Genomic DNA, 25,499 nt, shown 5'->3' on the forward strand with positions numbered 1-25,499 from the left:
ACTTATTTCTGCTCCTCCTTACTGTATGCTCTGTTCCACCTGCTTTCAGCTCTGTTAGAACAGTGGTTTTTGTCATGGTGATGATTTTACTGTATGAAGTGGGTAAAGTACGGAGCCACTAGCAGAATCCTTGGCCTGTGCCTAAATGAGCTAGCTAGTTCTCCTCCTGTGTTCCCAAACCAGGGAGGAACTAGCTTTTCCCACTTCGGAATGCAAGCAGGGATTAGAGGACACTGAAGTGAAAAACCTCAGTCTCGCCCTGAGTAACTTAATAATGTCAGGAAGGGCTTTGAAACCACTGGCCCTGCTTGTAGATCTTATTTTCCAAGCCTATCATTATTTTATTTGCCCTTTTCTGAACTCTACAATTTCCCTCTCTTGTAGCTGGTTCGATGCCCAGACCTGAATGCTGTGCTCCAGCTGTGGCCTCACCGGTGCTGAATAGAGAGGAAGAGCCACCTTCATAGCTTACATGTGATTCCTCTGCTTATACAACCCAATACTGGATTTACTTACTTTGGCAAGATAGCTGCATTGTGCACTGTATTTAATGTTACGTGTACTGTAACCCTGGGTCTTTCTCTGCATTGCTGCCGTCAAACCCTCAATCCTGCCAATCTAAAACTCCTGCCTTTGTTTACCTGCCCCCCTTCCCATAGACTCCCCATACATTCATCCACAATGAATGTCATCTTTTTATTCTCTGATTTCCTTTTACTTTAATCTTAAACTCTGGCAAGATTTTTCCTCTGTCCTGTAAATTGTCAGCTGTCAGCCAGCTTTTCCCCTGCTTTGGTAATGGAGCACCCACCCCTCAAGCCTTTTCTCTGGTTCTTTTCCATTTGTAGTTCTGAAACTCAAGCACTTGCTATGGTGGATTGATAAGCACTCATTCACCTGGTGTTTCTGAATCAGGTACTGGGATCAACTCTGCTTTGGCCCCCTGAAGTTACCTTGCTTAGTTCTGTTTAGATTTCCTCAACTCCTCACGACCTCTATCTGGGTGGATAGTATAGTCTTATAGCCCCTCCTCCAAGGAGGAGAGAGAAACGTGCAATCAACTTACCAGAGAGATTTCTCACAGTAAAGAGGTTAACTATTGTCTTTTCATAGAATAGCCTCAAGTTTTTAAGTTTTTCCAGTTAGAGATTAAATTGCTGTACATTTCTGAGATGAGTGAGGTAAATGAAGAAGGAAGTGAAGCAAGATTAAGTCATATTAACTAAACCGTGGCTCACCAAGAAAGCCAAATGGTGCATCATGTTGGATTTGTTTGCTGACTCAAATGGGAGCTGCAGCCTCATTTTCCTGGACTCTGGAGCATCATGATGCCTGATTTAGAGAAGATTTTAGTTGGTTTATTTAGGATTGTTGATACAGCCGCCCAGTCTTTTAATTATATGCTTTGATTAAGCATTTAGAGGATAATGTATTGTATAATCTTTTCAGTGGGTGGTAAGAATTGGAAGGTCTCCAAATGTCCTTTTTATCTATGTCTAAGCTCTCAAGTGAATCCTAGTGGGTCCTAGGGTAGCAGTTAAGCCGACGTGTGAGTCGTGCACCTCAACGCTCCACCCCCACCATCTTAGTGGATGTGCCCTGTTTAAACAGACTGTTCTTGAGTTTTTGGTGCTTATTAGATTTACAAGATACTGCTTGTGTGCATTTGTATCTTGAAGGAGAGAAAGTTGATTTGGAAATCTTCTTAAAGTCATTTCAGTACATTAGATTATTGTGGTTTTAGACATTACCAAACACTTGGTAGATACCAGCACATTGTAAATATGTGTTTCAGGTATGTACTACAACTAGGAGGTGTGCTTAGCTGTCAGAGATGCTGATTTCATTACTCACAATTACATCACCAAAAGAAATTATAAGCTCAGTTTGGTGGCCTTGAAAAATGTCTTTTCTCTGGTTCCTCCCCATGTATATTATTAAAATTTGGTGAATTTATTTTTGATCAAGAGAATAAATGTTTGCAAATATAGGGAAAAAATTGGTAGATTTGCTTGTGCCTATGTCACTTCCTCATAAGTATGGCACCTTTCTTGCAAGGGAACATTAGTTTTGTTCCTTGGCTTCCGGAGTAACCCTTGGAGACAGAGCCAGTTGACTGACTTTGGTGTTCTGGATGCTATTCTGTAGGCAGCCAGTAAGTAGTGAGAGAAGGGTATGCTTTCCATCTCCATTTATGGTCTCAGAAGGGGGAAAGGGACAGGACTGGGACTCTATTTACAGTTGTTAGGAATCAAGAGTGGTTGGGGTGTTCTTGGAGGCAGAAACTAGACATTGTAAGATAAAAATAAATTGTCAGGGGCTGTTTGCAATTCAAATTCCGATCTCTGAGGAGGGCAGAGGGTGCTGGGAAAGGGGAGTGTGTGCAAAGTCAAGTGAGATTTGCAGCTCTTGTCTCTTTCCTTTGGGAGATTTGACTATGACACACATTTTCCAAGTTTATGTTTCTAGATTTTTCTAGAAAGTTTTGTCCTATGGGGTCATGATTCTCTGTTGCAAAAAGAAAGCTGAGATGATTTTTAAAGAGTTTATGGGAAGCCTTGGTTCTCTGTAAGGTGTCATTTGAGGTAGTGGGAGAGATGCTATGGAAGGGAGATGCTTGCTTGGGGGCCAAGGCTTCAGGGTGGGTGACTGTGTCTGAGGGAGATGATCATGTCTCGTGCTTTTATTATTCTTTTTGCCTATTTGGATTTCTGGCCTCAAGGGACAGATTTAAAGAGTCTTTGTGAGAGTGTCTTGTAGATTGTCTGTCAGCTTTAGTGTAAAGATACTGCACTCTCATGGAGATGCTCTAAAGACCCGGGCTTGTTTTCATTTGGTGAGACTAGCTCATGTATTGTTTTATGGAAGGTAATCTGTCTGTTAGGAGAATCTTATAGTCTTGATAATGCTTATACATTAAGTTAGAGATAAACTAGTTTTAACAGTTAAGTTAGAGAATATTTAGGAGCCACCAGGGAAAGAGGGTTTTGTCTCTCAGAATTCCAAGTGAAACCTCATAAAGTAGAAGGGAGAAAGGGAAGCAGAGACAAGTAGAGCCTGAACGTGACTGGATTTTTAAGCTAAGACAAAGTCCTTGATTTATCTTTTGATGGTATTAAGTAAGATAGCATGAGGTATGTAACATTAAGTTTGGGAAATTGGGCTAGTCTGAAATATGTAATAGCATTAAAGACCATGAACAAGGCAATGATGTTACCCAAGTTTTGTCTTTGAGCTTACGTAATGGTATTTATTTGCTGTGTGTCTAGTGACAGAGAAAGGGTAAGAAAGATGGTTTGCTGGCCTTGTTTGTTGATTTGTTTAGCTGGCAGTTTCCGTTGGCAGACTAGTAAAATGTAGGTATTAATGTACTACTTCTTGTGTCTGATACTGGGGACAAGGACTTAGGATTTGATTTCTGTTTAAATTGTAGAAGTTTTTACCATGATAGAGTAAGTTAGTGAGGAACACAGGATCTATAAGGGTTCCGCTTTGTTAGCTACTTTGTCTAGGTAACTGTTTTCCCCTGTACTCCTTAACCAAGGGTAAGGAAGTTGTTCTTCACTTGGGGAAATTCTTCTTTCTGTCCTCCTTCCCTCACGTTTTCCAAATTCTGGGCACCATAGCAGCTCTCTCTCCTGTGGCAGGTGTGCATCCTATTGGCTGGCTGGTATTTCTTTTTTTCCTCCCCCTTACCCTTTTTTAAATGGGGGAGGGGGCATAAAATATGTGTCTGGGGTACATGCAATAATGTTGTAATGTTTCTTGTTGTTTTAATTGATAATTGCAAAATAATTGTTTGAATTATAACATGTTTGAGTAAATGCTAAATTAGTATTTTTCTAATATAATAATGAATTTGAAATCTAGCATTCCTGTAATGATGTGTCTGTGTTTGTTTGTCTGTGTCTGTCTGATAGTAATTAATATCTGTGGTCCGTATCTGGAGGAGGAAGTACAGCTTTAAAGGAATAACAAAAGACTTTGTGTCTTAGACCCTTCGCAGGTGTTACAGTCGGGTGAAAGAACATGGTGTTGGGAAAAGAAAGAGCAGTTACACATTTGAACAGTTGGAACAGGTGTTTGGTCAGGGAGGATGGGATGCTCAGCCCTGCCAGCCTGTACTTATTAACAGTAGTGGCTTGTACCAGGAGCTGGAGTCAGATGGCAGCACTATGGAGGACTATTCACAGGAGGACTGGGGAAACCACAGTCAGGATCTCCATGGCTATCCAACAGATCAGGAATTGGGTAAGAAAACCAATATGTGCAATTTTTTTTTTTCTGGTGTGTGTGTGTGTGTGTGTGTGTGTGTGTGTGTGTGTGTGTGTGTGTGTGTGTTCTTGGTATGTGCACTGGTATTTACCATCTGTGATAGCTTCTAGTGCTTTCAGCACAAGGCATATTGCTAAACTCTTTTGAATCAGCATGGGCATCCTTGGTTTAGCATCAAACAGCCAAGTAGTACTTGTTGAGTTGGGTACCACTAAGCTCCCTGAAGATAAAAAAATTCCTAATCTGAGTCATACAAGGACATTCACTGACAGAATCTTATGCAACTGAAAATACCCTGCTCTTTGTAGCACTAAGATTCCTGCCAAGAGCACTGACTCTTGGTCCAGCTATTTTAAATTTACATTTGAGTGGCCTAATTAAGAGGGTACATGTAGTTTTTGTTTGCTTGCATCTCTGTATGTCAAGTATTCCAGTTTTGACTTTCCTACTTGGGAAGTGCTGGTCAGGTTTTTAAGCTATAGACTGTGTACATCAGTAGCAAGTCATGTAATGGGTATATTAGGAATAAATGCCCTTCCCCCTCGTGAGGTGCTCAGGTGACACCTGAGAAGGTGCAGGCAGGATTGGCTGTATAAATTTGTTTCCCTTCCTCAAGGAAAAAATTAGAGAAATCTTGCCTGGTGACAGAGAAATAAAGAAAAAGGGTGGACTGTTAACATATTTTCTATGAATACTGTTATAACTTCTCTCAAATACTGGAAGGGAAAAAGATAGAGGCTCTCAAATTGTTAAGATTATCAGCTGTATGTAAGAAAATGAAGATGGGAAGAATAAGAATAGATGCTAAATGACCTTGCCTTTCAATCTTGTGAGAATAATAAGGTGTAAACTACAGTGTCTCCTAACCCTGCTTGCTATAGAGAGTTAAATCACCCAGACCTTGGGAAACAAATAACATGCAGAATATGCTGATCCTCGTATTTGGGGGATAATTACTTACCCTGTAAAACCTACGTAGAAAACCTAAATAGAGGAGAACCATTTTCATTCTTGTTCTTTTAAAATCATGCTTGCAGTGAAATTAAGCTTTAAGCTCTTTGCTTGAAATCCACTGGTGACCTTGAAGAATTTTATACTTGGGGAGCCTGGTTTCTGATCTTGCATATAAATGTTCGCATCTCATTATATAAAGTTATATTTTAAAGTCAGGTACAGGGCAGTAAATAGAGCTACTTATCCACATAAATGTGTGCCACCACTCATGAAAATATAATTTGTTCCAAAATTCTTTGTTTTTCAGATGAAATGCCAGTTTCAAAGAGAACATTAAAAATAAAACAAGAATCTTCTGAGGAAGCACAGTAAGTAGATGCTTCTTTTTTGCATAAGTGTGTCTAAGTTTAGTGACCCGGGGGGATCACGGGTACCTAGGCATGACAGAGCAACTCCAGCCTTACCACCATGGAAGCATGTCTGTTCATCCTTTACTCTACCACTGGGGACCTGAAATGCTGAATTTTATATACAGGAAGAAGAACCAAGTGTTACATGAAAATATGTGTTTCCCTAAAGTGGAATGGCAATACGGAGTCAGGTCTAGATATAAAGGTAGTTTATTTAAGAAAATGCTACTCACTCAGATCAGCCCAGCCAGTCAGCAGGGAGCAAGGTAAATAGAAAGGACCCCACGTGTGTGTCTCTCTCACTCTTAAACCTTCCTCATGTCACCCTGACCACACCCAAGTGGGCGTGGTCAGAGGCACCTGTCTCCAGCCCCAAGTGGGTGTGGTTAGGGTATCTCCTACATTCAGTGTGGACGTGCTTACTAAGAGATAAGATAAGCCACAAGGACTTGAGTTTAAATGGAGCTGGGTGAAATGGTAGAGGGCCAAAGGGATATTTAGATTCTTCATAGCATTGCAGTTTGAGAATCAGAAAGAAAGCCCTTAGGTGACCTGTTTGTGTGTGTAGAAAGCAGCTCATGGAGGGAGGACTGAGAAGGTCCAGGCCAGAGTCTTTCACTCGCCCAACTGTTGTTCTCCTCCCTAAGAGTTAATATCATCTGTTACATTTACAGTTCTTTCTAGTGGCTTTCAGTGAGTTCCTTATCAAATCCATTAAAAAAGAAAAAAATAGTTTGGGGCTAAATGAAGAGCACTTCTCATTTATTTTCCTGGTAACCTTGAATTCATAGCACCCATGCCTTGTGTGTTATCCACATGGGTGATCTTGATGTTTGAGAGACAGAAAGAGACAAGCTGCCACTTGTCACTAGCCTTAAACCCCAAAACTTTTTTGGCATTGGACAGAAGCCAGGAAGTGGGCAGTTCTCAGGAACTACCCAAATAACTATGGTGTCAGACTGCTCCAAGCTTCTGAAATACCCTTGTGCTAAGGCCAGTAAGACTCTTTGGTATGCTCCATCCTCTGCTGCTCTTCTCTGGGTGCCAGCTCAACTAAGGAGTGAAAGCTTCTCAAAGAGCTTCTAGTAGGCCATTTACTTCTCGGTTTAGTACTTCCTTGCAGTGTCTGACCAGTGCTCATAATGTGAAGTGCTGAATATAATAAACATATTTTGACCTGGGCAGTGGGTTGGGTTTTGCTCTCTCTCTCTCTCTCTCTCTCTCTCTCTCTCTCTCTGTCTCTCTCTCTCACACACACACACACACACACACACACACACACAGAGTTAACTAACTGATCTATTCACCTAAGAATATTCACCTAATCATTTCATTAACTTTTGTTTTCTAAGGGTTTATCTGCTGTATGCAAAGCATTAAGATATTTCTGTGAGCAACATGAACAAAAGTCTTTGCTCTCTACTCCATCTCCTAAGTGTAGTCCTCCTTGAGATCAATAAAACATTTTAAGGGCTGGAGAGATGGCTTTGTGGTTAAGAGCACCCAGTAAAAGCATGAGGATGGGAGTTCAGATCCCAGCACCCTTGTAAGAAAGCTAGCAATGAAGGAGATTGGACTAGGACCATCTCTAGGGTTGGCAGCTGCCTCCCAAATGCTCTCTTCTGGCTTCTGTACATGAGCACACACACACACACACACACAGTTGTGCATGAGCATCACAATCAAATAGTATGAGTGATGGAGTGACAGCCTTTGTGTCCCCTGAAGAGAGAAATAGTTCCAAGGGAATCCAGTGCTTTCATTTAGGTGCTTTTGTGGTCACTTGAGAAGACTGCAAGTCAGATTCATGGGTGAAGTATAAACTCAGGGCACTCTTATGTCCCAAGAAGCAGTTGATAACACAGTGTCAGCACTTGTCTCAGAGCTGCCTCTAACTCCTAGGTCGCCATTTGCATATACTCACTGCCCCCCTCCACTAGTAATTAACCAAAAAAATGCTCTTAGCAAATCACCTTTTCTTTATTGTGAGTGTGGTATAAGCACTTTTGTAGGTTAAACTTTGATTTTAAAGAATGTAATAATTTGATTGCCAACTTAATATCTAATAAGCCAGTCTTACCATATCAAAGTTTGGCTATACTTAGAAGCAATTTTTTTAAGATTTTATTTTATGTGTACAATTTGCCCATGTGAGGGTCTCGGATGCTCTAGAACTGGAGTTACAGACAGTGTTGAGCAGCCACATGAATTAAACCCAGGTCCTCTAGAAGCACAGCCATGGACTCTTAACTGCTGAGCCATCTCTCCAGACCCCCGCCCTTTTTTGGGGGACAGAGTCTCCCTACATAGCTACTAAAAAAAAAAAGTAATAATTTGTGATTTTCCTGGGCAGTGTTGGCATATGCCAACACTTAATCCCAGCATTCAGGTGGCATTGGCAAGTGGAACTCTTGAGTTTGAGGCCAGCCTGGTCTACAGCGTAAGTTTCCAGATACCCAGAGCTACACAGAAAAATCTGGTCTCAAAAAACAAAAACCTAATCAAAACAAAAAACTTTCATGACCCTGGATGGGGGTCAGTGACAACACTTAGTAGTCAAGTGCATGTTCAAGTCTGAAAGCCTGGGTTCAGTCCCCAGAATGTATGGGAAAGTAGGAGAGAAATAGTTTTCTTCTGACCTCCACACAAGTGACATGGCACATACATATACACAGTAATAATTTTTCCAAAAATTCATGGTCCATGGTTCCTGAAATCCTGGGAGCTTAAGTATTTTTATTTAGTAAATTTGATGCAATGCAGTGACCTTCTAGTGACTTTCAGAGGCGTGGGTGTTTAAATGTAACGTTTTACTCTTGTTGGCTGTGTTTTAAGTTCTATTGGTTCCCGTAGTGGTCAGTCTAGGTATTGAACATTTCCATCACCTTAGAAAATTCTGTTAGATGTTGCTATTCTAGACACTTGAAGAATTTGACTTATTAATTTCTCTCTCTCTAGGAAACGAGACACCATGCAGAATATTGTACAGATTTTGGAGTCAGTGCAGTTGAAATGGGAACTGTTTCAGAGCTGGACAGACTTTTCAAGGCTCCATCTTTCCAATAAGTTGGCCATTTTTGGAATTGGCTATAACACCCGCTGGAAAGAGGACATCCGTTACCACTATGCCGAGATCAGCTCACAGGTGCCCCTTGGCAAGCGTCTTCGGGAGTACTTCAACTCCGAGAAGCCCGAGGGACGGATAATTATGACCCGAGTGCAAAAAATGAACTGGAAGAACGTTTACTACAAATTTTTAGAGATCACCATCAGTGAAGCTAGGTGCTTAGAGCTGCACATGGAAATTGACTGGATACCCATTGCCCACTCCAAGCCAACCGGTGGGAATGTTGTTCAGTATTTACTGCCAGGAGGGATTCCGAAAAGTCCAGGTCTTTATGCCATTGGCTATGAAGAATGCATTGAGAGGCCACTTTCACCAGATGTGGAGCGCCAGGCCCTGGACCCAGGAAAAGAGGGCAGGGTTGGCCTGGAAACCCTCTCAGCACAAGCCTCATTACAGGTAGAAGTAGAACCCACCCGGATCATCTACTGCTACCTTGGTATTGCTGAGGTCAGGACTCTGCAGCAGTGTTTGTTTTTACATTTCCAAGCAAATACCAAAACCTTCAGTAAAGATTGGGTTGGCATTAATGGGTTTTTGTCTCAGAACTGTATTGTGGATCCTGGAGTTTCCCCTAAATCCATCTATATTAAATTTGTAGAAGTAGAGAGGGATTTTCTTTCCGCTGGCTCATTAGTTGAGTGCCTGGAAAAAGCCATCGGATACCCCTTAAAATTTAACAACTGAGTGTCATCCTTCATAAGGATTTGGGCGTGTGCATTCTTTCCCCTAGTTCCGTTACCCAGACTACCCCACATCCAGATGCTGCCATCAGACTCTTCATGGGAACTATTTTCCACGATGAGACCAGTGCAACCTCTAAAGAATCATAGTAGACTCTGGGCAAAAAAAAGCAGACCTCACCTGATATGCTCATTTTGAGCAAGCAGGTCTTGCATGGTGGGTCAGTTCTTTTTTAAAAAAAGGTAACATCGATTTTTAAATGGATTTTAGAGCCCTAATATAAACAAATGTAGGTACATTCCATATTGGACAAAACTTATACTTTGAGTTTCATATGAAATTGAAAATTGTATTTTTTTCACGTTTCATTTTTACACATCTCTATAAGTATTACTTACAACCTTGAATAAATAAGCAATAGATAATGGCAAGTAAATCTTGAGTCACAGTAAATAAGGCTGTTTTTCAATATTACCTTTAGCTACTATTGTATACAATTTAGAGTTTCATTTTTTCACCAACCAAGTGTTTTGCTATTTCCAATCAGTGTTGCCTGCAAAGACTTTTGTTTATGTGATGTACCAACTTTTATGGTTGTGTTGCCATTTAAATTAAAAAAAAAAAATTAAAGGGATTCCTGACCTTTTGGGTGTGCTGGTTGAGCTTTTGTACCAAAGTGTGGCTGCAGTGATTGTGGGGAATATATCTGGCATTGCTGTAAGAGAGCTAACCAAGGCTGGGATGTGGCCTAGTACTAGTGCTCATCTAGAAGTCACAAGGCCCTGGGTTCAATCCTCTATACTGGAAAGAAAAGAATGACCAAACCAAACAAAAAATGCTGTATTTTTGGTCTATATTAACAATGACCATAGTTATTTCTTGTCAGAGTTCCAGAGGTTATTAGAAACCACACTGTATCTCTTACTAGAAAATGACTGCAGTGATATTCCTTCTGACTTTAGGAGTATAAATTTGTAAGGCACTTTGACTCCATCTTTTTTACTTAGTAACTGGGATAAGTTTCCTAGGTACTGAAAGGACAGACTTGATGCCATCTTGCTGTGTTTAAAAAAGAAAGTGAGGAATCAATAGAAACATAATAGTAATGCTTTTGAAAAGTGATCCATGAGAGAAGAAATTGGAAGGTGCCAGTCCATTAGGCAATGACTCACGCACAGACCTCTTCCTAGTATTTCAGTGGGTCAGGCACCACTCCACTGGGAGGCTAGTACACTTGGCTGAGAACAGTCTATAGCAGTCAAGGGTCACTTGGTCTTATAGCAAGAACTTGCTCCTTTGGTTACTTGTCTTTAATGGTTCCTTAACATCTATCAGGCATTCCACTTTAAATGGGCAGCAAACCCAGATGAGAACTAAGTCCCTGATTTTCTGTACTGTTGAAAATAAAATCGCAAGCCAGGAGTGGTACACGCTTTAGTCTCAGCACCTGGGAGGCAGAGGCAGATGGCTCTCTTGAGTTCCAGGACAGCTAGGGCTACAAAGAGAAACCTTGTCTCAAAAAACAAAAGTAAAATAAAATTGCATATTAAAAAAATTATTTCCCACAAACCACAAAGTGAAGTCAAATCAATGATTCCCCCCTTATTTTGATACCTTTTGCCTAACTGATGTTTATATATTTTCCTAGTGATCTAGAGCATTTTTAGCCACTGGGATGGTTTATGTTATTTGAGTCTGGGCTTATGGAGTTACCTTTTTTCCTGATGTAAGCTGCTAAAAAAAGGTGCCACTTGAGGGAGAGTGTAAATATCCTGAGACTGTCAGTGCAGCACCTGTTCAGAGTGTAGTGTGTGTAGGTAGGAGCCTTGGGAGATTCTTACGAGTTTAACCTTTGGTTCTAAGGCTAAGGTGCATTGATGATCGGACAGCAGTTATTTATAATTACCAGTGCCAAACCGGAGGAACAAACATCACCAGGAATATTATCTCCAGTACAACCATTGACCAACCCAGAACTAACATTAATACTGAATCTATATCTGTCTGTCTATATCTGTCTATCTATCTATCGATCTATTATCATCTATCCCCTTCCTTGGTTAGTAGGTACTAGATGGGGCAGAATAGTTTAGGACCATTTGGTGAGGACGTCCTCTACCTGCATAATATTACTAGGAGTGTGGCATTATTAGACTCCTGTGATCAAGATGGCGGGCAAAGATGAGATCAAGCCTGAGTTTCCATTTGGCTTGAGATAGTTTGAAGGTCAGGGAAGTAGACAAAACAACACTGGGAAATGGAGGCTTGTCAGGACAGTGACTGACAGCCTGTTATCTTTTCTAGACTGCTCTGGTCTAACAGATAGGATATTCTAGGAACGATAACAGGATGCCTGGTAACTGAGCATTGCTAAAACAAGTGGACTAATTAAGGCTTTAAGTATGCTTTTTATCTGATCTGGGCAGAATGGAGGCCCTTTATTCAAATGTTTTCCAGACTTAGAATTCCTTTTTTAAATTTAATTTCTTTTACATGTATGAGTGCTTTGCTTATATGTATGTATATGTACCACATGTGTGCTTGGAGGTCAGATTAGATCATCAGATCCCCTAGTATTGGAGTTCAGGATGGTTGTAAACCATGTGGTGCTGGGAATTGAACCTTTGTCCTCTGCCCAGTCTGTCTCTCCAGTCCAGATTATAAATTGTTCGGAAGATCTGAGATGTAGTGTGGTTGAAAGAAACCTATGAAGTTGTGAACTAGGCTTGCACTCATCAAATGTTTAGGTAAGCAGTTCTTAGCACTGGTGTGTGTTGACATCGAGTTTTACACGACAGAAAGCTGTCTGCCCTAAAAAGTGAGCCAGAGCTTTGTGGGGTGTATTAGAGCTTCCTCGTTCACATCGTGACTTCCTCAAGGTCAGAGGTAGTTGGGACAGGAGACAGTGAGGAAAATTCCTTTTGGTAAAAGCCTGTGAAGACTGCGTGTGTGTCACATGGAGACAATCACTCCCACCAGATCCTTGTGGCATTCCTTTCCCTGAGGTAAGCTGTTGGGAAGCAGCTTCTGGACCCGGATGGGCACACCTGAGTCATCATATGCGTCAGTGTCACTGGGCTAGAGCCAGGGCTTTGTACTCCCTTTTCCAGGGAGGAGTCATTTGGACTGACAACTCTGGTCTAGAAACACATGAGGGCTTTTTGCAAGAGGAGTTTTATGGGGCTGGAGAGACGGCTCAGAGGCTAAAAGCACTCGGTGCTCTTCCAGAGAGCACTGGGGTTTGATTCTCAACACTCAAATGGCAGCTCAAAACAGACTATGACGACTCCAGCCCCAGGGGACTCAACAGCCCCAGGGGATTCAACACCCTCTTCTGGCGTCTACAGGCACTGGACACGTGATGCACAGACAACACATGCAGGCAGAATGCCCCTACACGATTTTTTAAAGTGCTTATAATATTCTGAAATTTAGAAAAATTTGAATTTAATGGACTAGGAAAACCAAACCAGCCCACCACCTCTTTGACAGTCCCAAAGTTTGAAAGTCTTTGCACTTGACTGAGCTGCCAAGAGGTAGATTCCAGAGATGTCAGGAGCAGTCTAGTGTTTGTGCAGGCATTTCGTAGAGCCACTGCATGACGGGTATTTGAAGAGGAGCCAGGCTGGCGCACTGAGAAGTTTCAGGGGTGCTACAGGTAGGAAAAGTCATTGCACAATGCTGGAGGGATGGAGTGTGCAGCTGAGGAGGCCGGGCTGCCTCCACTACCTGACAGTCCATTCCCTCAGAACAGGCCACACCAGGCATCTGTGGTTATGCCTCCTGCTTTCCATAACCTTTGTTCAGTGGCCAAGCTCTGCCCAAATAATTTGGAGCATCTTCTTCAGTTATTTCTTGACTGTTGGGCAAAGGCAACCGGTGCATATCTGCTAAAGCAGCCTCGTCCATCAGAGGGCGCAGAGGTGCCTCCGCCGAATGGCGTGGGAGGGTTGTGGGGCTGAAATTAAATTCACAGAGGAACGATCTAGTCCTGGGAATTAAAGGATCAGAGCCGGCCTAAGCCGTTCCCTGCAAGGATGGGCAGGAGCGAAGACACCAGCGGCTGTACAGAAGGAAAAGAAATTTATTTCCCTTCCCCTCCCCCCCGCAGCTGCCCCTCCTCCTCAGTCAGCATTAAGTATAGGAGCAGCTCGTGGATGAGGAGCTGGGGACAGTCTCCTCAGTTTCCTTGTACCAGTCAGTCTTCCTTGTCTGCAGCAATAAGGCAAAGGGCCAGGACTCCCTCCGGCCTCAGTTTCTGGAAGCCCTCCCTGGAGAATCGGCCCCTCTCTCGCCCTAGGAGAAGGAAGGCCTGTGGTGTCGGGCTATCTTGGACTTCCTCGCCTGAAGCCTCGAGCCTGTGCCGGGCTGAGAGGGCGCTGGGCGAAAGTTCGAATCCCTACCTCGGGCGTCTGCTCCTGGCCCACATGACCTCACACTCCAACACACCGTAAGGCCCTTCCTCCGAGAAGGCCGCCCTGCTGAGGCTGAGGCTGAGGCTGAGGCTGAGGCTGAGGAGGCGGTTCCGGCCGGCCGTAGCTACTGGGCTTTTAGTGTCGGCTGAGGGTGGCTCCTAGACATAGGTTAGTCCTCCATTCCTCCTTTGTCACCTCAATGCCCGACGCCTGCGCGGGAGGTGTGCATGAGTCCCAGGGCTGGTTTCTGGGGGTACCACGACCTCGCCAAGCCCGGTGTGAGGAGTAAACCGGTAGAGGCAGAGTCATCCAGCTATCCGAGCCCGAGGAGGGCTCTCCTCCCCCGCTGCGCTGCGGGCCACCAGCGCGCCACGCCCGGCGGGACGGTGACCTCTCCACCCCTTTGAATGCCCCGCCCCCGTCCAGTTGGTCCCCACCCCACCTCTCCATCCGCACGCCCGCAGACTTGGGCTGGAGCCACCCTTGTCAATAGCCTGGTGCCTGTGCACAGTTGCCGCCGATCGCCATAGCACCTGTAGACAGTGTGTGCCCCAGCTGTCCTGAGTACTCCGGGCCAAGGAGGGCCATGATTATTCCGGCTGGAACTCCCCAGACCAGCTTGCTGCGGGTTTTGTTCCTGGGACTGAGTACCTTCGGTGAGTCAAACCTCGGGCCTGGAGGGTCTTTGATCAGATAAAAACGATCCTAGATCCTAGGGAGGACTTTGGGGAGTGGTTGTGATGGGACTTTTGTTTGACATTCTTGTCTTTCTTCATCACCCTCCACTTCGGGGGGTTCCCTGGTTGGTGCTATGTTTTCTCCCTTCTATGGCCAGAACAGCTCCCAGCTTTAGAGTGGGGTGCGGTGTTGGGAAGGGGGATAAAGGTATCTCCAGGCAAGACCTCTGGGATGAGTTATGGGAGCTATTTCGTCTCCTCACCACCCCCACTCATCGCAGCTGGATAAGCTGAGGCACTAGATGAGACAGTGACTAAAGAGCTTAAGGACTTAATTCCAGTGCTCCCCCCCCCCAACACACACATCCAAGCTGATATGAAAGATCCCTGGGGGAATGTCTCTGGTCCTCAGCCTTGACGCAAGTACTTCAAGCCAGTATTTCACGTCACAGCATTTCCCCCACCAAGTTCCTTTCTTCCCCTATGGCTTCCTGCCCTGGAAATCAAAGGAGATGCCCCCAAAGCCTGACCATGAGGTCATTTGGACACAGGAAATTCGGGAAGAGGTCAAATGCTGAGACTAGTCACATCGCACATTCTTAGGTCTACCATCATCATCTTTTATCACAGCCAGAGGATCAAGGAAAACAGGAGAGGGTGCTACAGTGTCCAAGAGGAAGGAAACCTCCTGAAGCAAGTGTTTGGGAGAACTTCCCAGGACATCTAGCAGGGTTGATGGCGACCCAGTGCTCTATCTGGAGAGAAAAGACCCAGCAAGAACTAAGTCCATTATTAGCTACTCCCTGGACTGTTTGCTATCTGGGTTTTGCATTCTCTGCTTTAGCTCCTTTCTCAGGCGGATGCTAGAGCAGGCAAGACCTGGAAGAATGTAGGATAAAATTCAGTCACATTGATGGGGATCTTCTTGTTCTTGCCCGTAGTCTCTTTCAGTCTGTGTGCCCGTGGTGTTGAGGACATGAAATCTTAAGGTCTTCAGATATATGACTCTCATGGGCTTCCGGCCCTCCCTAGCCTGTCCAAAGCTTAGCGAGCTTTCTGCTCTTTCAGCTTCTTCACTCTACTTTTGCATCTTCAACCTCAGTTTCTGTTTCTTTTCTGCATTTTTCCTCAACTTGACCCTTGTGTGAAGGGGAAGTGTCAGTCTCCAAGCAAGGGAGGAAAAGCCTATATTGGCTGCCTGGGCACCACAGGCATCCTCTGCGGGTCACCCGTGGCCTCCCCCCTTTTTTTTCTTTTCAGCTTTGCGTCTTAGTTTGTCCAACCAAAGACCCCAAGTTGCAATCTTTGCCATGAGGGCTGCCCTACTTGGACTCTGGGGTGGGGGTTAAATGTGCTCGCCTCTCCTGGGGAAGACACAAAGCCCTACTGCTCCAAGTACTCTTTCGTGGCTCAGAGCTGCCCCTGGGGCGTGAGAAGCCCACAAGGGGAGTTTCTCAGAGAAAGAGGGACTAAAAATAGTAGCCCTGGGGAGCAGGGACCATTCGCTCTGCTTAAACCCTTCGCCTGTTCTCTCACTCTGGTCTCAGACTGGGCCAAACGATGCTATTCTTGAGCTGCTCCAGAGTTCTTCACTGGAACCCAGCAGCTCCCTATTTTTCTCCTTGTGGCACCCAGTTACCAAAAGGTCTGACCAATTAGGGGTCTTCCGTTCCAAGTGACGACAGAGCAGAGGGCTGGGAACTCCCCGGACCTCTTGCACGGCTGAAGGAGCTGCATCTCACTCCCGGCCCCCCTCCCACCCTCTCCTCACTTTGCAAACTACAAATGGAAAACCTGGAGGAGGCAGATAGGGCACCCTTGGCGTGCCAAGCTGGAGTCCTTCTGGGTACAACTTCCCCTCCTAACTGGCCTTAGAGGGAGCGTTTGTGAGAAGGCTGGGATGAGCGGCCTCCTCCTGGAGTCTCCAGGTGCGCCTACAGGCGGAGTCCCTGGGGGAAGCGGAGCTTCTCAAGGCGGGGTTGTTTTCGCCTGCTGAGCCTCCGGTCTAGCGGTCCTGGCTTCATTGTCTTCTGCCTTATCGGCGGGGCACAAGTTTCCTGCTCCTACCGCAGGGACCAGCCAGGAAATGTCAGGGGTGGGGGATGCCTCGAAGGACAAGGAATAGGGGTGGGGTCCGAAGTTAAGACGAGGCCGGGAAGCCATGGGGGAGGCGCGCATCCTGGTTCAGTGGGCTCCGAGTCTCCCGGGCCTTCCGCCCGGCTCTGCCAGCACTGACGGTCTTCAGGCCTCTGTGCTCTGGCTTCCAGGTCACCTTCCCCAAGGTGGCAGCCAGTCCTGAGTGCCGATCTGGGAAGATCAGGGCTCAGGACCAGAGCGGTCAGCGTCCCCAGGCTCGGTTCTATACTTACCCAAAGTTGTTTCTCAAAAGGCTTTAGTACTCCACACCCGCTCGCCCCTCCGAAGGGCAAAAGGCATGTGTTCTTGGTATTGTAAGTGCCATCACTGTTCCCCTAACTGAAGCGGACACCCCTGTCCACCCGAACGCAGGACACGCGCCTGGGGAAGCTTTGTACTTGTGAGAAGATTGTCCTCAGCTTCCTTCCTGAAACTCACAGAAACCCAGTGGCACTTGCTTTGATAGCCAGGAACCCGAAAGTGTTCTTGAGGATTTGGCGAGGTCTCAGTCAATGGGACTGAGCGGAGTCCTGGGATTCCCCTAGTCGCCAGCAGGTGAGGGAGCTGGGAAGCACAATACTCACACCCTCATTCCGGGGTTCCGAAGGAGCCGCAGGGTTAATGAGTAACTGCACAGTGCTCCCCTCCCCCCATCTGCCATTCTGGCGTGAGGAGTCCGGGTAACCTGGACCGGCATCTCTATTCTCCCTTGCCTTTCACTAAGGAGACTGAAAGAGCAAGTGTGTAATGCGGGGTGTGCATCAAAAGTAGGACTACCTTCCCTTCTGAATCGCCCCTCCTCGACCTGGAATCTGCTCAGATTCTGTACCTCTGGATTAGAATGAATACATAGAAATGTGGTCCCACCCCTACTCTACACGAGAGTGAGGAGGAGTAGAACCTTGGGGAAGAGGTATTCTGGCACTCCTCCAGGCTTTGTCCCTCCAGCCTCAAGCGACAGAGGTCCTTGGGCTGACCAGGTTGCTAGTCCTGAGAGCTGACACTTCCTTGCTGTGTTTTTAGCTTCCTTCGCACTGGACCAGCTGGAGATGGAGGTGTCCACCGGCTTCAACAAATTGGAGGCGGTAGAGGGAGAGGAAGTGGTGCTCCCTGCCTGGTACACGTTGCCAAGGGAGGAGTCTTCATCCCAACCCTGGGAGGTGCCCCTCCTGTTTTGGTATTTGGAACACGAAGGGAAGGACCTAAAGCAGGTGAGAGGAAACTCTTAGCCAGTGATGACCTAGGGATGCAGGGATGAGCTGGCAAAGAATGAGGGCCAAGGCAATGGAGAGGGAAGAGCAAGCCCCACAGTACCACTGTTGGTTCTCATTGTAAAATCCATTACCCAAAGCGTGGTAAAAGGGCAGAGGTGTGTATGGGGGTGAGGGTGGGAGTGGAGCTGAGGACTGAGGAACATGGGGTGAGTAAAACACAGCCTTTTCCTTTTTGGAGATCTGGTCTCACCCTGTATACCCAGCTGGCCTCACAGGGACCTGCCTGCCTCTGCCTCCTGAATGCTGAGATTAAAGGCAGAGGGCACCATAGCCTGCATCACCAATTTTAAAAGCCCTGCATGTTGTGTGTTGACATTTTCTGGGCTTGAAAATTTATCATCATCATGTTTGTGTATGTACAGGCCTGTATGTGCCCCAAAATTTATCATCACCATCATCATCTTCATGGTGTGTGTGTATATGTGGGCTTGTTGGTGTCCCAGAATTCATCATCATCATCATCATCATCATCATCATCTTCATCATCATCATCATCATCATGTTTGTGTATATTCTTTCCTTCTATCTTTATGTGAATTCCAGGGATTGAACTCAGATCATCAGGCTTGGTGGCAAAGGGCTTTTATCCAGTGAACCATCTTTCCATTCCCAACCCCCTAAACTCTTTATATCTGTGGAAGGCAGTATGGCCTCCTTCCACCACTGTTCATCCACTACACAGGACTGGCACTCAGTAGTTCTTTATCCAGAAGCTGATGCCAGGTTCTTGTTGCTTGCATGGATTCCTTGTATTCAGGGAAGTCATTTGATCTTGATATCTTGTCATCCATTTTGTTTGTTTGTTTGTTTGTTTGTTTGTTTTGACACAAGATCGCCCTCTATAGCTCTGACTGTCCTGGAACTCACTGTGTAGACCAGGCTGGCCTGGAACTCCTGAGATCCGCCTGCTTCTGTCTTCCTGTGTGCTTGGATTAAAGGTGTATGCCACCATGCCTGGTCTTATTTTGTTTTGTATAGTTTATTCTGACCTTAAACTTCCTAGCCTCTATCTCCCATGTGTTGGAATTATGCAGCACTGAGTATGGGCCTATGGATTATTCCTGCACACATGGGTGGGGCAGGCACTCTACCAACTTAACTTCTTGATAAATTTAGCCACCCATTACATTTTTTGTGAATGTGCATGTTTATATGTGTGTGCATGTTGAATGTATGTACATGCTCATGTACATATGCATGTGAAAGCTGGAAGTCAACCTTGGAGTGATTCATCAGGCAGTATCTATCTTGTTTTTGAGACAGGGCCTCACACTAACTACCCTTGGAGCTCACCCATTGGACTAGTCCCAGAGACCACTTGTTTGTGACTTTGCAGATTTGGGGTTATAAGTGCTCTCTCTACCATGCTGGGTTTTTTTGTTTGTTTGTTTGTTTGTTGTTGTTTTTTGTTTTTTGTTTGTTTGTTTTTTTTTTGGTTGTTCATTTTGATTTTTTAAAGATCTTCATGCTTGCAGGACAAGCACATCAGAGACTGAGCTATCCCTCCCAACCATACTTCCCTTCCACACCCTTCACCCCTCCCACCCCAGATGGGGTTTCTCTGTGTAGCCCTGCCTGTCCTGGAATTCACTATGTAGACCAGGCTGGCCTCAAACTCAGAGATCCACCGCCTCTGCCTCCCAAGTTCTGAGATTAAAGGTCTGCTCACCACCACTGGGCCAGCCGTAACTTTTAAAATTAGAAAGTAAAAATCTTTTCTCTCTCTTTTTTAAAGATGTGTCCTCTAACAGTAGAACTTTTACATTTTACAATCTATAATCTAAGTTTCTTTCATACCCTCTTCTTGCATTGCTCTTTCTTCTCCCTCTGTGGTATTCACCTAAAAAGCTACCATAAAAGCAGAAGAAATTGTCCACGTGGAAAATCAGAGCTGCCAGGTGTTGTGAGAGGTGGGTGGGAAGATGGGTAAATGAAAAATGGTTCAGGTCAGAAGGCTGTGTTCAAGTCCAGCCTGTGAAGAGGTCCATTTTGGAGGAGAGGGACAGGCTGAGCCTGTGTGTGAACAGATGCATCGGAGGCTAGTAACAGATGTCCTGTCCCCTCTAGGTGTTGTCCTATATCAATGGGGTTGTGTCAAGTAATCCTCGAGTATCCCTTGTCCACTCTGTCTCCACGCGGAATGTGTCCCTGAGGCTGGAGGCCCTCCAGGAGGAAGACTCTGGAACCTATCGTTGTTCTGTCAATGTGCAAGACGATGGAAGCACAACCATGTATCACGGCAGCAAAAGCATAGAGCTCAAAGTGCTAGGTGAGGAAAAAGGGTCCATCTGTGGATCCCTTCCCATGCCAGCACAGGCAGGTTAGGTAGACCTCTCCCTCAAGTGGCTGAGTATAAGACCTGGGATGAAATGTGGAATGACAAAAGAGACTGGGGGAGGGGAACCTTTGGGTCCTTAGGGTGTGGGTTTTAATCTATCTTCTCTTCTCTAGTTCCTCCAGCTCCTCCATCCTGTAGTTTCCAGGGTGTACCCTATGTGGGGACCAATGTGACCCTGAACTGCAAGTCCCCAAGGAGTAAGCCTACTGCCCAATACCAGTGGGAGAAACTGGCCCCATCTCCCCAGGTCTTCTTTGGACCAGCCTTAGGTAAGGGAATTTCTGGAGGCCACTGACATGGTGACTAAAGATGGAGGAGGGTGAGAGGTATCTCACAGACTATTGTGACAAGGGTAGGCATTACAGAAAGGTACAGGAGGAAGATGTGGAAAGAGGGTGAGAAAGATGTCATATTAGGTGTAGGGTAATATGCTCAATGCTTCCAAGAACTTCCAAGTATACTGTTACTGAGGGTTGGAGCTAAGCAGTCTGCTTCAAATTCCAGTCCTGGTACTCAATAACTTTGTAACTATGCTTCCATTTCCTCATTTGTAAAATGAGATTTATACAAACCAGATATAAAAATGTGTGTGTGTGGGGTGTGTGTGTGTGTGTGTGTGTGTGTGTGTGTGTGTGTGTGTGTGTGTGTGTCTGTCTGTCTGTCTGTGTGTGTGTGTGTGTGTGTGTGTGTGTGTGTGTGTGTGTGTGATGCTGGCAGCTGAACGCAGGACCTGTATATGTAAGGCACTGAGTCACACCCCAAGCTTCTTTGTTTTTTGTTTTGCTTGTTTGTTTGTTTTTCGAGACAGTGTTTCTCTGTGTAGCTTTGGAGCCTATCCTGGCACTTGCTCTGGAGACCAGGCTGGCCTCAAACTCACAGAGATCCGCCTGCTTCTGTCTCCTGAGTGCTGGGATTAAAGGCGTGCGCCACCAACACCCGTCTGCTTCTTTGGTTTTTGAGACAAGAGACTTACTATATAGCTAAGGCTGGACTCAAACTAAGGATCCTTTTGCCTTAGCCTCCCAAGTGCTGGGATTACACCACTATGCTTAGCAACTGGAATATTTTAAATATAAGCATTAGACAACTTTAGAAGATCATTACTAATTGCTGAGGTTTGCAATGGTTTTTGATTGTATAAAATAACAGGAGATTTGTTTTTGTTTTTTCTTCTTTTCCAGACAGGGTCTTACTATATATCTCTGGCTGTCCTGGAACTCACTCTATAGACCAGGCTGACCTTAAACTCACAGAGATCTGCCTGCCTCTGCCTTTAAAGTGCTGAGATGAAAGGTGGGCATCACTAAGCCCAGATTAATAGATATTGTTTTTGAAGATATATTTTGAAGTATTATTGTAAACAAGTTCCTTACTATTAGTGTGTGTGTGTGTGTGTGTGTGTGTGTGTGTGTGTGTGTGTGTGTGCGCGTGCACATGATGGGTGTGTGGGCATGTGTGCCATGACACATGCTTGAGGACAACTTTGTGGAGATGGTTCTCTCCACTTTTGTGTGGACTTCAGGGATTGAACTCAGGTGGCCAGCCTTGTGTGGCAAGTGTCTTTACTCACTGAACCATTTCACTGGCCCCAAAATATTACCTTAAAATGTCAGTGGGAGAAGAGGAAGAAACAACATATGCATAGCAAAGTGTTAACAACTGTTGGGTGTAAGTGTGGGTATAAATATTTTTATTTTTCTCCTTTTTTACTTGGACCTATTTATTTTATTAGTGCTATAGATGGGATCCAGGGTCTTTCACACATTAACATCAATTTTACTACTGAAATAAGCCCCTGGGGCCCATTTGACTTTTTTTTTTTTTTTTAATTTTCCCCGAGACTGGGTTCTCTGTGTAGCCCTGGCTGTCCTGGAACTCATTTTATAGACCAGGCTGACCTCAAACTCATTGAGATCTGCCTTCCTTTGCATCCCAAGTGCTGGGATTAAAGGCATGGACCACCACTTGTATGCTTGAGCACTCGTGTGGAAGCCAACTGTCAACCTTGGGTGTAGTTCTCAGGAGCTACCTGCCCTAGTGTTTGAGACAGCGTTTCTCACTGGGAGAGAGACGTTTAGTGATTTGGCTAGGATGGCTGGCCAGCACTTTACTGAACTATTTCCCCAGCCCCTCATTTGAGCATTTTAATAAGTATATAATAATTTTTAAAAATTTTATTTATTTTTATTTTATGTGCATTGGTGTTTTACCTGCATGTATGCCTGTGTGATGGTGTCAGATCTTGGCATTACAGCTGTTAGCTGACAAGTGGGTGCTGGGAATTGAGCCCTGGTCCTCTGGGAGAGCAGTTGGTACTCTTAACTACTGAACCATTTCTCCAGCCCCAAGTATATAATAATTTTAAAAGGGCTTAGTAAATAGGTTTTTTGTGAAGATTTGATAAGCTAGTATAGGCAAAGAGCTCAGGCTGTGCTTCAGCACAGGCTCAACAGCCAAAGGGTCAGAATGGTTAGTCTATACCATCTTTTCAACCCCACCAGGTAAGGAGCATTGTGCCCACTTTACAGATGAAGAAGTGGGGACCCACAAGGGTCACGTGGGTGTTTGGCATCCCAGCTTTTCTAGTTCATAGTCAAATGTTCTTTCTGTCGCCTCCTCCCTTCACATTGCCTTTCAGAAACAAATGTCAAAAACGATGCTTTGGTTTTCTGTGTGGCACTTCCTTTTAGACATCAGTTGGAACTAGTGCAGGCTAGAAATGGAGCAGGCATTGAGCTAGCCTGTCTTCAGAGTCCAGAGTGCTGCCACGTTCTCCCTGCTCATAAGGTCACGGATAAGCAGTAACTTTCAGAGACTCAAAGAGGGCATTCCAGCCATAGGGCATAGTATATGTGTTTTCTTAATGGAGAAGTTGGGCCTTGGACTGATAGCTAAATTGTATTCATAGATGCCATCCGTGGATCCTTAAAGCTCACCAACCTTTCCACTTCCATGTCTGGCGTCTATGTCTGCAAGGCCCAAAACAGAGTGGGCTTTACCCGGTGCAACGTGACCCTGGAAGTGATGACAGGTCAGTGAGGGGTAAGTGTGGTGAAGAAGCATGGTCAGTGGATGGCTTTACAGGAGAGGAAGAAGCCCGTCTGCTGAGGCTTCTCGTTGAATCATGACTGGGAATTGGACATAGTCAAAAGCAGGGACAAATGTTTGCTCAGCGTCTGGCTATTTTCTACTTGACAGCCCTCTCTTTCCCCTCACCCTAAGAGAAAAAGGAGGAATGCAACAGTGACAGTTGAGTAGTGTAACTTGAGTGGATAAAGAATAGATATGTGTCCCTCCCTCTGACACTAAGGATTTTTCAGGGTCTAAGGCTGCTGTGGTTGCTGGAGCAGTTGTGGGCACTCTGGTTGGGTTGGTGCTGTTGGCTGGACTGGTCTTGTTGTACCAACGCCGAAACAAGACCCTGGAGGAGCTGGCCAATGATATCAAGTAGGTGTCCCTGATCTTTGAGGGTGTGGGAACTCTTGTGACTTTTTTCTGGAGTCTGGGAATGCAGGCCTCTCCCATTTTTAATGGAAAGGTGTATGGTAGCTGTAACACGTACAGTATTCCTCAGAGAAGATTTAAAGGAAGAGAGAAAGGGAGTTGATGTACGTGTATGGCAGGGCAGTAAGACAGACATGTAGGGACTCTTTCGCCTTTTCTCCTTTCGGCTTCTGATGTGTCACTTCTTTGATGACCAGGGAAGATGCCATTGCTCCCCGGACCTTGCCTTGGACCAAAGGCTCAGACACAATCTCCAAGAATGGGACACTTTCCTCTGTCACCTCAGCACGAGCTCTCCGGCCACCCAAGGCTGTTCCTCCAAGACCTGGCACATTTACCCCCACACCTAGTGTCTCTAGCCAGGCCCTGTCCTCCCCAAGACTGCCCAGGACAGATGGGCCCCCACCTCAGCCAGTATCCCTGGCCCCAGGTGGGGTTTCTTCTTCTTCCCTGAGCCGCATGGGTGCTGTGCCTGTGATGGTGCCTGCTCAGAGTCAGGCTGGCTCTCTCGTGTGATGATTCAGGCACTCATTGGCTAAGGCTGGCATCTCACCTTCCTGTAAAGGTCACCTGTGGCACAGAGGACAGAATCTTGGGAGGATAGCCACACTCTAGACCTTCAGTCCTCTGCCCCTGCCTCCCTTTATTGTTGGAAGACTGGGCCTCAGTAAAACCAAAGTCTGGGACAGAGGAGAAATGAAGGAAATGGACCTAAGATTGGGGGTGGGGGTGTCCATCTCTTCCCTGCTTCTCCCTATGAAGCCAGATGAATGATGCTGAGATTGGCTGCCAAGGACTCTGGAGGAGACTGCCAGTCAGTGAGGCCCCTGGCTCTGTGATCTGTACAAACACCCTATCTAATGCTGCCCTTTGCTTCCCAGTCCAGTTCCCTGTATTAATATAACCTGTCCTGCTGGCTTGGCTAGGTTTTGTTGGAGCAGGGAATAGGAAAGACATTTTAAAAACTAACTTGAAACCAGTGTTTTTGTTTTTATTTTGCAAATTTCAATAAAGATACTTTGCATTTTCATGGGCTAGTAATCATATTGCTTTTGCTAACTAGGGCTTCACAGAAACTTGAGTTGCAGGAGGCTATGAAGTAGACTGTACCTACTCAGGTTATGCATCCCGGAGACTTTACACAACTGCAGGGCTTACTGGCTTATAATTCCTCTTATAAGAGTCTGTAGAAGGGCCATTTGCTGTCATATGGAAAAGCAAGGTGCCAAGAGCCTGAGGCTGACCTAATCTGAACAAGGAGGTGATGATGAACCGGGACACTTGCTGCTGGTGCCCTGGGCTTGGTCTCCACACACTCCATTGCTTTCCCTCTCCAGGGCTTAGGGGAGTCTCATGCCTCTGCATCCTTAGCAAACACACCTTCCTACTCTTTGGGTAGCAGTCCCCTTTGCCAGTTGAGGGAAGACTTAGGATGTGGTGATGTCCTAATACCACTCTGCTCTTTCCCACGGGCAGGGGGTTCTTCAGATATCGGTTTCTCTGTGCCCATTGATCCTCAAATAGGGTGGGTGTAGTTTCCCTGAAGAGACTCTCATTAACCCCAGCCCATGCTGGGAGAGAATCTCTAGAGTCCAGGACAGCTTAGCTCCAAGGGATGCATGCTTGCTGTCTATGGCCTCCAGGGTGACATCATCTGCCAGTGGGCATCAGAATGCCTTCTCTCCTGTGAAAGAAACTTTTCTTGCAG

General features: G+C 45.5%; 2 protein-coding genes across 17 annotated transcripts in view; both read left to right on the forward strand.

Annotated features, from left to right (window-relative positions):
• Positions 1 to 10,093, forward strand: part of Msantd2 (Myb/SANT DNA binding domain containing 2) — a 35,748-nt gene extending 25,655 nt beyond the window's left edge. For 4 of the 16 annotated variants that reach the window (XR_003484666.2, XR_003484665.2, XR_003484670.2 and 1 more), the window contains one exon: positions 385 to 4,135. Coding sequence is in view for 10 of the 16 variants with exons in the window: in XM_027411815.2 (XP_027267616.1) it covers positions 3,996 to 4,251; positions 5,537 to 5,597; positions 8,598 to 9,450 (1,170 nt within the window). In the remaining 6 variants the exon portion in view is untranslated. Of the gene's footprint in view, positions 1 to 384; positions 4,252 to 5,536; positions 5,598 to 8,597 lie in introns of those variants that run through there. The other 12 variants (XM_027411819.2, XM_027411820.2, XM_027411818.2 and 9 more) reach the window with 12 other exon arrangements.
• Positions 10,094 to 14,396: 4,303 nt separating this feature from the next.
• On the forward strand, positions 14,397 to 25,179 carry Esam (endothelial cell adhesion molecule). Its single transcript, XM_027411826.2, has 7 exons — positions 14,397 to 14,518; positions 17,699 to 17,886; positions 20,017 to 20,218; positions 20,401 to 20,556; positions 23,196 to 23,318; positions 23,608 to 23,734; positions 23,989 to 25,179. The coding sequence occupies exons 1-7, from the start codon at positions 14,449 to 14,451 to the stop codon at positions 24,305 to 24,307; spliced, it is 1,185 nt and encodes a 394-aa protein (XP_027267627.1). The 5' UTR covers positions 14,397 to 14,448; the 3' UTR covers positions 24,308 to 25,179.
• Positions 25,180 to 25,499: the final 320 nt, after the last annotated feature.

The sequence above is a fragment of the Cricetulus griseus genome, chromosome 4 (genome assembly GCF_003668045.3).
Source record: "Cricetulus griseus strain 17A/GY chromosome 4, alternate assembly CriGri-PICRH-1.0, whole genome shotgun sequence".
Classification (NCBI taxonomy): domain Eukaryota; kingdom Metazoa; phylum Chordata; class Mammalia; order Rodentia; family Cricetidae; genus Cricetulus; species Cricetulus griseus.